The 13,857-nt window shown below is 40.7% G+C and overlaps 1 protein-coding gene and 1 long non-coding RNA gene across 7 annotated transcripts in view; one reads left to right on the top strand and one right to left on the bottom strand.

Moving 5' to 3' along the window:
* The window catches only part of LOC309349513, a 103,046-nt gene extending 90,288 nt beyond the window's left edge, over nucleotides 1-12,758 (top strand). Inside the window, exons 2-3 of the long non-coding RNA XR_014159992.1 lie at nucleotides 12,115-12,355; nucleotides 12,422-12,758. This is a non-coding gene — a long non-coding RNA (uncharacterized lncRNA). The remainder of the gene's footprint in view (nucleotides 1-12,114; nucleotides 12,356-12,421) is intronic.
* Nucleotides 1-13,857, bottom strand: part of MARCHF1 (membrane associated ring-CH-type finger 1) — a 119,960-nt gene that overhangs the window by 42,196 nt on the left and 63,907 nt on the right. For all 6 annotated transcript variants that reach the window (XM_081875477.1, XM_081875473.1, XM_081875474.1 and 3 more), the window contains one exon: nucleotides 5,729-5,779. In XM_081875477.1, the coding sequence (XP_081731603.1) occupies nucleotides 5,729-5,779 (51 nt within the window). The remainder of the gene's footprint in view (nucleotides 1-5,728; nucleotides 5,780-13,857) is intronic.

Raw genomic sequence — 13,857 nt, 5'->3', positions numbered from 1 at the left:
TTTAGGCAGACAGCGCATTGAGTACATGATTCAAAATTAAATGATTTTTAAAAATATAAATTCTAATGCAATTGTCACATCAAAGAAAAAAAATAGAAAATATGTGCAGCACATATAGAACTACTAATATGCAAGGTTAACATGTAAAACTTCGCTGTCGCAACCTCACATTTAGCACATCATGATTGTAGGCTGTTTGGCTACACAAAAGACTTCTATTTCATTTCATGACAGCATAATTAACTTCAAATGGCAAATTTCTTTAATAGACACTTCATAAAAATACTTTATTTTAAAGCACTATTTAAATGAAGGGGAAAAGTTACACCAGAGAACAGCTGCAGAAAATTCATCAACGCAGATTGTATTGGTAGCATAATTGAAGGCAGCAATACAAAATTATGTTTTGCAGCAACATATTTATAAACAAGAAAGCGCATTTCTTTATGGGAGCAGAGCTAGGCCTCAGAAACAGCACCAATTCTACCAGATTAGTTCTGGCCTTCTGAAATGTTTCTTTTGCCACTATGTCAGAACGTAGCAGTTACATGGTGCTTTAGAGCACTCGCATTCAACAAATGTGTCGTGAACCATAATTGGGTCGCCACCCCACTTAAGATGGATCACCACAATGCTGCTGTCCCCATTCAAAAAACAAAAACAAAATCCTGGTGAATTGTTCTGAGCAAGGGTGAGGTGAAGAAGTAATAGGAGCTTAGAGCCCCAGTGGCTATGAGTGGAATTCATCAGCCCTGCTTGCCCACTACATGGGCCAGGTTGCTTCCTAATTCCCAGCTAGTGGTGTGGTGGAGTCACTGCTCCATCTGGAGTTCCACTACTTGAGCCGGCCAGGGCAGAATATGTGCGTGTGAAGAGGGCTATTTGTGAATTCTGGTGTGCCAGCTCCAGGCTGCCGCAGCAGAGAAAACACTCTGGCTGCTGGAATAGTTTAGGATCCAGAAAAGCCAAGCCTGATCCAATTCTGTCCCTTCCGCATTGCCATTCTTTGGGGCCTTACATCAGCTACGGTGGTAGGAACACCATTAGTGGCTACCTGTTGACTGCCTATGCCACTGGTGGGTGCAGTAGGGTCCTCAACCTTGGCTGCAGACACCCCTCACCTCCCAGGCAGGCAGAGATCACCAGTGCCAGGTGGAAGGATATCTCCACCATATCTTACCACCACCACAAATACGCACACACATGCGTGCGCACACACACAGCGAAGAGTAGGGCTCAGGGGTTAGAATTGATCTCTCAAAGGAATGGATTGCTCCTATGGGATATCTGCCATCTTCCTTAAAAACTCTGGATTCTGGAGTTTTTTCTTATGAACCAATAAACAAATAAAACAAAACCACTATATGCTCCCATAACTAGGCAGTAGGGAAAGCTTCAGCCACCTTGAGTGTATGGAAGCATGGGATATAATTTATGGTCACGAAATATATAGACAACTCCACAGAATTGTGACACTAGTAAAACACTCTGCAAATAAATTGGCACATCATTTTCAGCCTCGCCAAAACATGATCCAAAAGCAAGGCCGTCAGTTACACCAAGTTCAGTTTCAGAGTTAGTGTCTTTTATTCTGGCATGTAAGAAGGAGATGTCAGGTGTACTCATTCATTCCATGGCTGACACGTTAGATCACAGCTTTTCATTTCTACATAACTTAAGTTTTGGGTTTTCACTCTTCATTTTGGCCAGTCCTCACCAGCAAGTTTGAAATGTAGCTCATTTCTCTCTCTCCCCCCCCCCCACAACTTTCACTTGCAACATTAGTGACAGCAAAGGGGTGGGTTCCTTCCAACACAATGAATGCGATGTGTCCTAGAACAGCATTAGCTGCCATAGTAACAAACTCTTCTCCAGTCAGCATCATTCACAGACAAGATTGTTGAAATAATTGTCCATATAAATGTCATCATATTTGTGTAATACTAGAAGTCAAAATCAGAGGGCTGTGGTGGTATTTTCCAAACCTTTACTGAGAGTTTGGCACATATGCTGATGAGGATGGCTAACTACATCATATCTAATCTAATCAGGATCAGAAACGCCTCCCTCTATAATAATTAAGGGGAATGTCTGTGAAGCAATTCACATACTTGCTGAAAGGTACTAAAATACTGGAAGTAAAAAGTACTGATTTGAAGATATGAATACAGAAATCAAGGCAAATTATTCTACGGAGGTCAATATAATAATAATAATAATAATAATAATAATAATAATAATAATAATAATAATTTTTTATTTATACCCCGCCCTCCCCAGCCAAGGCCGGGCTCAGAGCGGCTTACAAACAATAATAAAAACCAGAATGATTACAACTTAAAAACAAAAATAAAATACAACATTAAAATAATGGAACATTAAAATATTAAAATGTAGCCTCATCGCAGGAGAAGGAAAAGAAAAAAAAGAGAGAGAGAGAGAGAGAGAGGGAGGGAGGGAATCAAATATGACTGTGCAGAGGAATAAGGGCATGTTTACGAAGATATTCTTGGCTTTCATTTTCCTTTTAACAGATGTACTCAGTAATATTGTTATAGCTTTTAGCAAGTGAATTTTGGTATGTGCAAGTCAGTTGCTCAATTTATTAAACATCTGTTTCTTACCCTGTTTGAAAACAAGCATAGTATGGTTAATTGTTACATAGGAATGCATTATGTTTGCATATGCCTCTTTGGAAAGTCCACACATACCAAACCTTTAGTTGTTTATACAGATCATATCCAAGTGTGTGTGATGATGATGTGTCTAAGCCAAGATGAATTACAACAGGCTTTTCTTGCACAACCATTATATTTATAAAATTTTAAAATAAATATCTACCATGCCTTCTGATTAAATAAGTCACTGAATCTGCATAGCAATTTTTAAAAATGCATCTTCACTTCCACCGGCTTAAAGAGATCAAGTGTATCCAGAAACAAACTGAAAATGTTCCAATATAGTTTAAATCATTGAAGCTGCAAACCATTTTAAACACTCTGAAATCTTACTAGGGCATGGGTGTAGCCAGGATTTGGGGGCGGGGGCAGGCTTTTTGTTAGGGGGGGGGCATAACCTCAGCTGCCCCCCCCCCGCTACACCCATGCCCGCTGTGTTATTTGGGAGGAAAAAGAAAATTCTAAGTATGGAAGCAAGAGAAAATGCCTAGAGCAGTTTAAGGAATAAACAATCTCCAACATGCTTGTTCACTACTAGAGACGCTTGCACCTCTCCGAACTGGGAGACATGAGTATGAGGGGCCTTAGGTCACAGCACCTGCCCATCCTTCAAAAAAACAACCCAAAATGGGAGGTGGCATACACATGGCGGCCTTTCTGGAGCAGATGATTATTTGGTTGTGATTGAGTTTTATCTACTTTTTACTGTTAACATTTAACTAAAAAATTCCATCAGGCTTTTATTGGCACATCATATTTTCGCTTTATTACTTATTAGGGAAGATCCGATTATTAAATGCCAAGCTCATATTTGTGGCCAACTGACAATAGATCAGTTTAGAACAAAGCGACTCGTTCTTTTTACTATGTGCTAAATTTTAAATATGTGCGATGAAGAGAATCAGTCTTCTAAGAAATCCTTTCACTCCCACACACCCGAATGTGGTTGTAACAAGAACTATTCAGTACAGATCTATGCAAACCATTCATTAAAAAAGAAGCATTTTTTAAATAAATCCCTCTTTGAATTGCTTATACTTCTCACTGAGAAAAGAGGGAACCCTCAAATAAAATATGTGAACATTTTCATACAAGCAGATAGTCTCACACACACCGACATATTACAAAGAGTGGACTGTATCACACCGAAAAGAAACAAATCTAGATTCTTCTGAAATTGTTATTGTCATATTAACTCACACATTTCAAAAGCAATTAAACATTTAGAAAGAAAACACAGAGAAGGTAAAAAAAAAGCAGCATGCTTTACACTGTAGAAATAGCTAGAAACTTCTGCTGGGAGAATCAAGACTAAAATGTAAAATAATTAATGTGAAATTCTAGATAGAATTCCTAGATTCTCTGGCAAAAAAAAGGCAATTTCCTCCAAAATGGTACACCTGCTCTCACTGTTTTAGATAAAGGACAGTCAGGGAATGATCCAGCCCCTCCCCTACATGTATGCATGGAACTGCACATGAGGTAGGAGGCTGGAACTCATCACTATGGCAAGCATTCTGCATGCATGCAAAGCTACAAAAATATTTGAGAAATAAAATGTACGGTATTTCTCCCTTCGAGACAGAGAGATGCATGTCCCACCCCTGAAAGAAAGGGGGGAAACATAGATTTTCTGTAACAAATGCCATCTATATAAACAAAACACCAGCCGATTACCAGGAGAAGTGGACACTTTCCCATCCTTCTGTCACTTGTGCAGATTCACATACTGCCAGCAGAAACCTTTATGTGTGTTTGTGTGTGAAGTTGCCGCTGGCAGGTAATTCAAAAGAAAGCACTACATTGTTTGAGCCCTTCTTTGATGTGCCTTTCCACTGTATAAATGAATATCAAGAGGAACAGTAAATTTGGCAGGTGGGGGAAAAGAGATTTACAATTGCTTGCCTAGGTTGGCAGGTTTACTCTAGAATGCCGCTGCTTTCACAAACACCTAGCAACTACCGTGCCTTCAGATGTAATAAGTTACTGTTCATATTACCCTCTGATGTAGTGCTCACCTTCTCGTATCTTGCTCAGCAGCTTGGTCAACTATGTTTAGTGGCCACAAAATGCAGCTATTTCTTCCTTATTCATTCAGACTCAGGAAATCAATTTCTTTCTCCATTTATTCAGAGTTTTCACCTAATCTGATTTTCATGCTCCAAATGACTATTATTATAAAACTTATTAATCTCCTTCCATAATCTCCTGTGCTCTTGGCACCACAAAGATTATGGAGCAGGCTGAATATCTATATCTTCAACCTGCTTTTGAAATGTGAAAATATATGGAAGGCAATTTGTCAAGAGTCTGCAAAATAAATTTAGACACACACACACACACACACACACATATAGGGAACGGAAGGTTTGAGAGAGCAATATTCAGATCTAGTGAAGCCAATGGACTTTATACTGTTGACTTCAGTGAGATGTGGCTTGTTTCCAGAGTGACACATCTTGGCCTTGGGTGGGGAGAGGAGTATAAGGCAAAACCTTGGTTTAGTACTATGAGAGCAAGCCATAGTGATTCTTAGGCATGCATACTCCCTTCTCTGGTGCAGCCACAAGAAGGTATTGGGAAGCTTTCACTTCTGTTTTAAATTAACCACAGCTTTTCATGAAATCTGAACTGGGACAAAATATGGTTAATTTTAACTATGGTTTGCTGAAACAATTCAATTTCAAACCATAGTTTATAGCTCACTTGAACAAACCATAGTTGAGGTTAACCACAGTTTTCTATTTAGACAACACAGCAAAAGAGAAGCTTCCAGACTTTCTCCTTGTTGAGAGGAATAGAGGGCATGGGAGAGGTGTCTGCGATCAAGGCTTGCTTCAGCTCATTCTTGTAATGCTAAACCACAGTTTAGTGTTAAATGAAAACATACTCAAAGTATTACAAAGCCTATTTAAAAATGCAGCCCAATCATACTCATGTTTACGTTCTACTGTATTCAATGGGACTCACTCCCAAGTAAGTGTGCCTCAGATTACAGCAAAAACAGTATATGTCACAGTAGGTCTGCCTGAGAGTAGTTCGTAACTTACCTTTGAAATGTTACTTGAGCGGCTTGTTGAGCGGCCTGGAGATTTCTCATTCTGTAAAAAGAATAGTAAAGGTTGCTTAGCTTCTGTCTAAACCAGAAAATTAAAATTTGCACAGAATTATCTTTTGCTTTAACTCTCAGCATCTGAAAACCTACAAAGTTCATGTCATCGAAGGATTACCAGCTGGTATCCAAAGAAGTACTTTAAGCAAGCTCAAGACCTCAGGAATTTTAGTTATTTCTTCTTTCCACAGCAGATCTTTATGCTTTAATCATAATTTTAAAAATCCCAACGATCTGTTGTCCAAGAAAGGAAGTTAGAAGCCCCTTAGGGCATGTGGAACTAGTTATGCGTTTCTTTGGTTTCTAGCCATTTTTTAAAATTACTTAATAAATGTCAAATCTGGGAAAGAGAGAAAGCTGACAGTCTCTGTAGCCGCTGAATGTTGCTCTGCACAGCTGCAGGCACTATATGTGGGACGCCGCCAAGAACATGAGGAAGAACTAGCTATGTATCCTAGACATTTTCCAACAATATTTAAAGTGTATTTACAAATCAAAGAAAACCATGTACATCTAGGCATAAAACTATCTTGACTCATATGAATGGAGCCTGACCCTAAAACTCAGCTAGATATTGTTATGTATGATATACATATACATACACAGACACAAGGAGTCAAAGGAAAGTATTGCTTAAGCCAGGGGTCCCCAAACTAAGGTCTGTGGGCCAGATAAGGCCCAAGGGACTCGTTTATCTGGCCCACGGCGACCCCCGCCACCTGCTGCTGCCACCCGCTCTTACCGGCACTGTGCTGCGTGGGTCGGAGGGGCAGCAGAAATAGCTTGTGAACAAGCATTATTTCCAGTGCATATCCGGGTCAGAGGAGGCCTGTGCGCATGTGCACAAGCTATTTCCTGTGCTCCTCCGCCCCGGAAGTGCGCTGGAAATAATGTGTGCGCATGCACATGGGCACGCGCTCCTCCGCGCAATCAGTGCTGGAGACACCAGCCCGAGGTGCGATAAGTTTGCTGACCGCTGGCTTAAGCAGTAGTTATGCCCAGGTCAGCAGAAAGATGCCTCCTAGTTGAATGGTGCTTAACTCCCAACACAAGTAGGCATATATTACAGAAACTTGCCAATGATTAAGTCCTTGAGGGATACCAACCATCAAACAAAGCTTGAATTTGTTATGCTTCCAGTAAGGATTCTAGACAACAACACCCTGCAATATCTCAACTATGAAGCCCCTATTTGCTGAGAAGCAGCAAAAAAAGAGAAGGTGGTGATGTTCTGAGAGGGAAACCATCTTAGTAGGACAGATCATAGTTGGATGACCTACAATTTTGTCCTTGTGTATATGGAGAAACAAGTGCACCCAACTAGAGCCAAGTTTGTTCTTTGGAAAATTGGACAGAGGTGCAAAAGCCGGGGAGGTGGGGGAAAGTAGAGGAGAATATCTAAAAATGGTTGTGGGCACAATGGGCGGGAGAGGTGCTTACTGGACTTTTCTGTGTACTTTTAAAAACATAACTGCACCACTGGTACAAGCAGAGATAGAGCTGCAATCAGTGGCTCACCATGTCTCCACACAATACTTCAGTTAGAATTGCTAAGCTAAAGCCTATGCACAAAAAAGAGCAAAATGATGTTCATTTCACAATGCATATGTAAAGATACTGCCATAAATATTAATGCATTTACAGATGTTACTTGCTAATTGCTAAGGCATATGTCAAGCGCATTTAGGTTACGAACATCTATGGCAACAGAATAAAATACAGTACTATTTCTATATTTTCCCCGTCAGACGTATCTCTTATTCAGCTCTGGAATTTTTCTTTAGTTTCCTATAACATTAATCAATGCATCCAAGTAACAACCTAGTTTTTGACTTGTCTGAGCATGTCACAGTCACCTTCTGTTGCTTCTTTGCTCATGCCTAAATTACAGTCATACCTCATGTTACGTCCGCTTCATGTTACATTCTTTCAGGTTATGTTCCGCGGTGACCCGGAAGTACTGGAAAGGGTTACTTCTGGGTTTCACCACTCACACATGTGCAGAAGCGCAAAATGACGTCACGCACATGTGCAGAAGCGGTGAATTGCAACTCCTGCATGTGCAGACGCGCAGACGCGGGTTGCGTTCTTTTCATGTTGCGAACGGGCCTCCAGAATGGATCCCGTTCGCAACCAGAGGTACCACTGTACCTGGAAATCATTAATAGCATGTGAGAGTGCACCAACATTTAATACTAGGTTAAGGCTAAGGAAGCTTGAGTATTCATTTACAGTTTTACAAAAGGTATGAACAGCAAAGTATATTTTTGTTGTTTCCTTTACCCCCAGCCTGCAAACATGTTCAAGTTGCTGTGCAACATGTACAAGGTACACTAGCCTGTCAGCTAAAGCATGCTTTTATAATTAAAATCATTTATACGTTTCCAAGCACAATTCGCAGGCTATACATGAGAGTCGGGCATGCCAACTCTAGGGGGCAGAGATGCCAACTCTAGGGGGCAGAGATGTCATCAGCCCCTTCAATATTCCTTAGCAAAGGGCTCAGCCCCCCAAATATTCAAGGCACAAGGGAGACCGGCACAGCCAGGCGCAAGGCCTAGCTGAAAGCTGCACTGGCTCAGATGGTGTCAGGAGATGTTGCACAGGCTGGTGCAACATCGCACCAGCCCAAGCCAGTCCCTGCAGCATCTCCTGACACCAAGGGGACTTGCATGACCTAGTAGAAGGCTGAACTGGCCTGTGCTGAATCTCCCATCACTGCACAGGCCAGTGCAGCCTTCCGCTACCCCACGTCAGTCTGGCCTGCATGGCGTTGGAAGATGTGTATGACATCATGTGATGAATGTCACACAGATATAAGAAGGTAGGTCCTAGAAAGAAGAGAAAAAACACCTAGCAATTTTATCCATAAAGGATTTTGCTGGGCTCTCAGTCCGTGACTTCCTGGCTGCACAAATATATCACACAGCTTGCTTGAGATTTAATGTTTTCCACCTTGACTCCCAACAGAAGCCTATAGTCCTCTTCAACATTTAATGATTCTGTTTTAGAACTCCTATTTCTTCTTTAGAAAGTTAGTGGTAATATGTTAGTATTAACATGGTTACTTCTTTGGAAAGTATATATCAAGTGGGCATGTTAATGTCAAATAAATGAGCAACTGTTATGAAAAGCTGGTGTAAAAGCTATGCATGTAACAAAAATAAAATTATGACAAGGGCCAGTGTATATAAAAACAAAGCCTCACTCAATACTAAGTTCTATTGGGTTTTGTTTTTTTAAAAAAAGAAAAAAAAATCTAGAGATATGAAAGAACCAGAAGTAAAGAGATGCTGTCACCACCTTTCCAAACCACAAAGGAGAATAGGTAATTTTTTACACCAGCAAAATCTATAGAATGAGGCTCACAACTACCATCTTTGATCATCCTTTTTTCCAGTATCTCAATCAAATTTAAGCACTTTGATTAGTATCCCTTCTTCCCATTCTGATTAAAGTACATTTAACCTTCAAATAGGGACGCGGGTGGCGCTGTGGGTTAACCCACAGAGCCTAGGACTTGCCGATCAGAAGGTCGCCGGTTCGAATCCCCGTGACGGGGTGAGCTCCCGTTGCTCGGTCCCTGCTCCTGCCAACCTAGCAGTTCGAAAGCACGTCAAAGTGCAAGTAGATAAATACTGGCGGGAAGGTAAATGGTGTTTCCGGGTGCTGCTCTGGTTCGCCAGAAGTGGCTTAGTCATGCTGGCCACATGACCCGGAAGCTGTATGCCGGATCCCTCGGCCAGTAAAGCGAGATGAGCACCGCAACCCCAGAGTCGGTCACGACTGGACCTAATTGTCAGGGGTCCCTTTACCTTTTTTAACCTTCAAATGCAGCATACAAAACATATAAGGAAGAATGAAAGGCACATGTCTGTTCCATTTCTTCTTTCCTTATTTAAAGCTTTTAAAAATTCTATTTCTGAAGTAAAGTTTTGGTTTGAAGAAACGTGTAAGGGAATTCACACAACTGAATGTAAAGGGTACACAGCATATAAACTGTCTTGACTTTTATATGCAAGAGATCAACAGGAGATCAGCAGGTGGCTAACACGAAAGCTCATACCAGTAACAAATTTAGTTGGTCTCCAGGGGTTAGAAGGATCTTGCAAACAGTCTACTCCCCCCTCCCCCCCAAAAAAACTCATAAAAGTATATACAGCCACAGGCAACTGAAAATTGGTAGGATTTGATTCATCTAATCAGTGGATATTTTGTCTCCTCTCATTGAACCTGATGGGGAAAGGGAATTCAACCCAAATTGGAATGAGTGGTGGGAAATAAAAAGGCAATCTCAAGCCACAGTCAAGGTCAGTTGGTGGGTCTGTCACAGTAAATAAGTGAGCAAAGAAAAGGACAAAAGCAGTAGAGCTGGAACCTGACGCTAAGCAGAGAACATAAAGGCTTAAAGGTTTGAGATGCCTGACAGAAGCCAACAACTGAAATGACTCACAGAAGCTGAGGAGGTCTCTGGGTGAAAGTCACTGTCCCAGAGGTAGCCTTCGAGAAAGTTCTAAGACCAATTCAGTAGGGTTGCTGAGTACCTGACGAAGCAGAGTTTGCTGGCACTGAAGATTACAGCAAAAGTCCTGATAGAAGCCTGATAGACGAGGCTGTGGACCTGAGTGAAGACTGCAAGTAGAGTCCTCAATGCCTATAGGTGAGGAATTGAATCCCTTAGCATAGTCTTCTTAAATGTTATAGTGCGTAAGCCTTTTAGTTAAAGAAACAGTATCCAAGTAAAGTTCAACATATGAATTAGTATTACCATCTTTTTACATTTTTAATTAAAGTAAAATATATTTTGTGAAGCTTTCCACTGCTTTGTACCATTCTTATGCATAGCTACTGATAGGTAAACCAAGGCTTTGACTTTGTATTTATACAAGGTGGCAGGAGTAAAAGGGTTGGATAGATAAGTAAAAGTTTTCAGCCTGAAGTAGAGAAAGCATAACAGCTGAATTGTGCTTCAATAACAACAACAACAACAACAACAACAACAGCAGCAGCAACAGCAACAGCAACAGCAACAGCAACAGCAACAACAACAACAACAGCAACAACAATTGTGTCGGAGATGGGGGTAGTTCGTTATGATCTGGTGGCAGTGCGGTGGGAGTTGTGACAGAACTTCATCTAGCTCTGTTCTTAGTGGAGCAGAGATTTATCTACAAAATATAAATGTTTAGATTTGTTAATTTAGAAGACAAATTGAATTATTTGGGAGCCAGAATAGCTCGCAAGGAAATCCATCAGGCCATGCTAATTGGCAGACAACAGTCAATTAACATCCAAGATGAAAGAGTAGCCAAGTACTTGACAAACAGCCAAAAGCATTTCAGAAAGAAAAGTACATTAATTAAATACACAGAACAGAGGTGCTTCAATTAGTACAGAGCTGGAAAACAACCTTGTTTATTTTATTTACAGCATATAAAATATGGATCTTTTTCATACCTTCCTAACAGTACATTCCTGCACACTACTCGAAAATGAGTCCCACTGAGTTGGGTAGGACTTACTCCAAGCACATTGGTAGTGGATGACAGCAGAGCAGATTTGCTTTACAGAAGCCGTGGGGTCACAATTCATTCCATGAAATCATTTTTAGAAAAAAGCAAATTTGTGAATAAGAGTCTTGGAAATCAGAGAGCTGAAAAGAAATGGCTGTTACTTCTGCACCTTATATGTTGATGTAGCATAAAGTGTAAAATAACTACAAGAATAGGTTTTGTTGTACCTAACACTTTCCTTCAATAATATTTTTTGTAGCCCAATAGCTCTTTTAGCACTATTGCTAAATTTTATCAAGTTGCAGAGAGAGCCACATTCCTACTCTATGTCTACCAATTGTATATATTAAAATAGATGCAGTAGCTATTTTCCCACTGCACAAACAGTTATTGTTGCATGCCAAATTTATATACAATAGAACACTGGATCTTACTTGCCCTGTCAGCTGTATTTATTTGGATATTCTGTATTTTGCTCCAAAAACAAATTTCATTTGCCATGAAACTCACTGGGGGACCTTGGGCCAGTCATCACATTGAAGGATTGTTGTGGGAATAAAATGAGGAGTGAGGTAATGAATGCTACCATGAGCTCCTTGGTGGAAGCTTCTAAGAATTCTAAATGTAATAAATTACATATTCTATAGTATCCATCCAATGGCTGACCAGTAAAGGTACAGCAACTTTTTTTAAAAAAGGAAATACCCGGACGCCAAAAATATTCATGAAAGGGTACATTTTACAGTGGAACCTCGTTTTTCGAACATAATCCATTCCAGAAGATCGTTCGACTTCCTAAACCAGGCATCAGCAAGTTCAGCCCTCCAGATGTTTTGTGACTACAACTCCCATCATCCCTGACCACTGGTCCTGTTAGCTAGGGATGATGGGAGTTGTAGTCCCAAAACATCTGGAGGGCTGAGTTTGCCTATGCCTGTCCTAAACGTTCGAAAACCGAAAACTGAAAGCAGAAGCCTCAATACAATAGGGAAACTCAAAATGGAAACTGTGTGGCACATTCAGGTTCTGAAAATCATTCAAAAACTGAACCAGTTACTTCCAGGTTTTCGGCGTTCAAAAGCCGAAATGTTCAACTTCCGAGATGGTTGAAAACCGAGGTTCCACTGTATATGGAATTTGAAAATTGAATGCTTGAAGGGTAAATGCAAATAAAAGTATCCTCTTCTCCCTCTCTATGGCCTATGAAAGCTCTTTATTATGATCAAGCACTGACCTCACTCTTCATTAAGATGCTGCTTTTACAGAGCTATGGCAGCAAACATCTCACATAAGCAAGCTCCATGCTGATCTCCATGACAACAGGTTATATTCTCTACCAATAAAAACTACTGTGTCCAAGGTTATTCTTATTTTTCTTTTTCCTGTGCAACTGGCATAATGCAGAAATATAAAGCTGCAATGATTAGCTATTCATTGTGAGATTACGCTTAATGACAAGATGTCTGCAACCCTCCAAAAATCAATGAAATAAAACTTTTAAGACATTCTGATAGTATGTTCATAGTAGATGCTTACATTTTGATAGTCTTCATCTTGCTGGTTAAGTGAATATAGCCTTTATTTCTACTAGAAGCCTTTCTAGTAGAAATCCTTAGCTGATGGATTTGTAGCTCTTTTGTAACTGAACTATGGGATAATCCATTCAGACAGGAGAGCAAACCATGGGGATATTGGAAGTGTGCTGATGTGGCAAATGGTGTTTGCCCAGGCCACAGTTTGCCATGCTAAGATGCAAAGGGAAACTGGTTTCTCACTAACAAGAAACTTGAAATCTCTTCCCTTTGTGCTTGCGGGAAGGGGCAGAGGGAGAATATGCTGAAGGCCTATGTGATTCCTTTCCATATCTCCAGAACATAGTAGGATTCATAATACAAGTGCACTCTAGTATGTAGCCTTTCCTTAGACTTGGGAGATTTCCTGAGCTGGTCTGGGCTAGGTTTTGATCAAGTGATCAAGTGTCAGACGCTAGCACAGTAACTCCACAAAGCAGTTGTCTAACTAAAAAATAAAATAAAAAATGTTTTGGTAATCTTAGTGGCATTCTTGTTGCATCCACTTAAAACCACACAACACCACCTTGTCATCTAGGGCATAGATCACTTGACACAGTTGCACAATGCAGTGCTCACTGTTACAGACACATTCAGCCTCAATTTTGTGTGGACCACACAGGACTGAAAGTTAGGGATGGGGCACCTCTGACCCATGGGCCAAATTTGGCCCACAAGGCTGTTTTCCTCATACTCAACTTCCTAACATCTGACATCATTTGCGTCATCGGGTGTGGGGCAGGTTACATGACCATTACATTGGCTACATGACCAAGGTCTCTGTGAGGAATTCAATAATGCAGCTAATCCCTATATAAAGCAACTCTGTCAGCCCCATGTTTGTGGCTTGGGAAGTTCCAAGTGAAGGGCTGTTGTCAAGGTCCATTAAGGATCAGGCCCACTAGACCAAAAAGATTCCCCATCCCTGCTATGGAGCCTTGCAGCACAACCCATCAATGAGGGTAACACCACATCAAACATCA

Source organism: Podarcis erhardii, assembly GCF_964252035.2.
Source record: "Podarcis erhardii genome assembly, chromosome: 9".
In the NCBI taxonomy this organism is placed as follows: Eukaryota; Metazoa; Chordata; class Lepidosauria; order Squamata; family Lacertidae; genus Podarcis; species Podarcis erhardii.
This window is presented reverse-complemented; position numbering and strand designations above follow the sequence as displayed.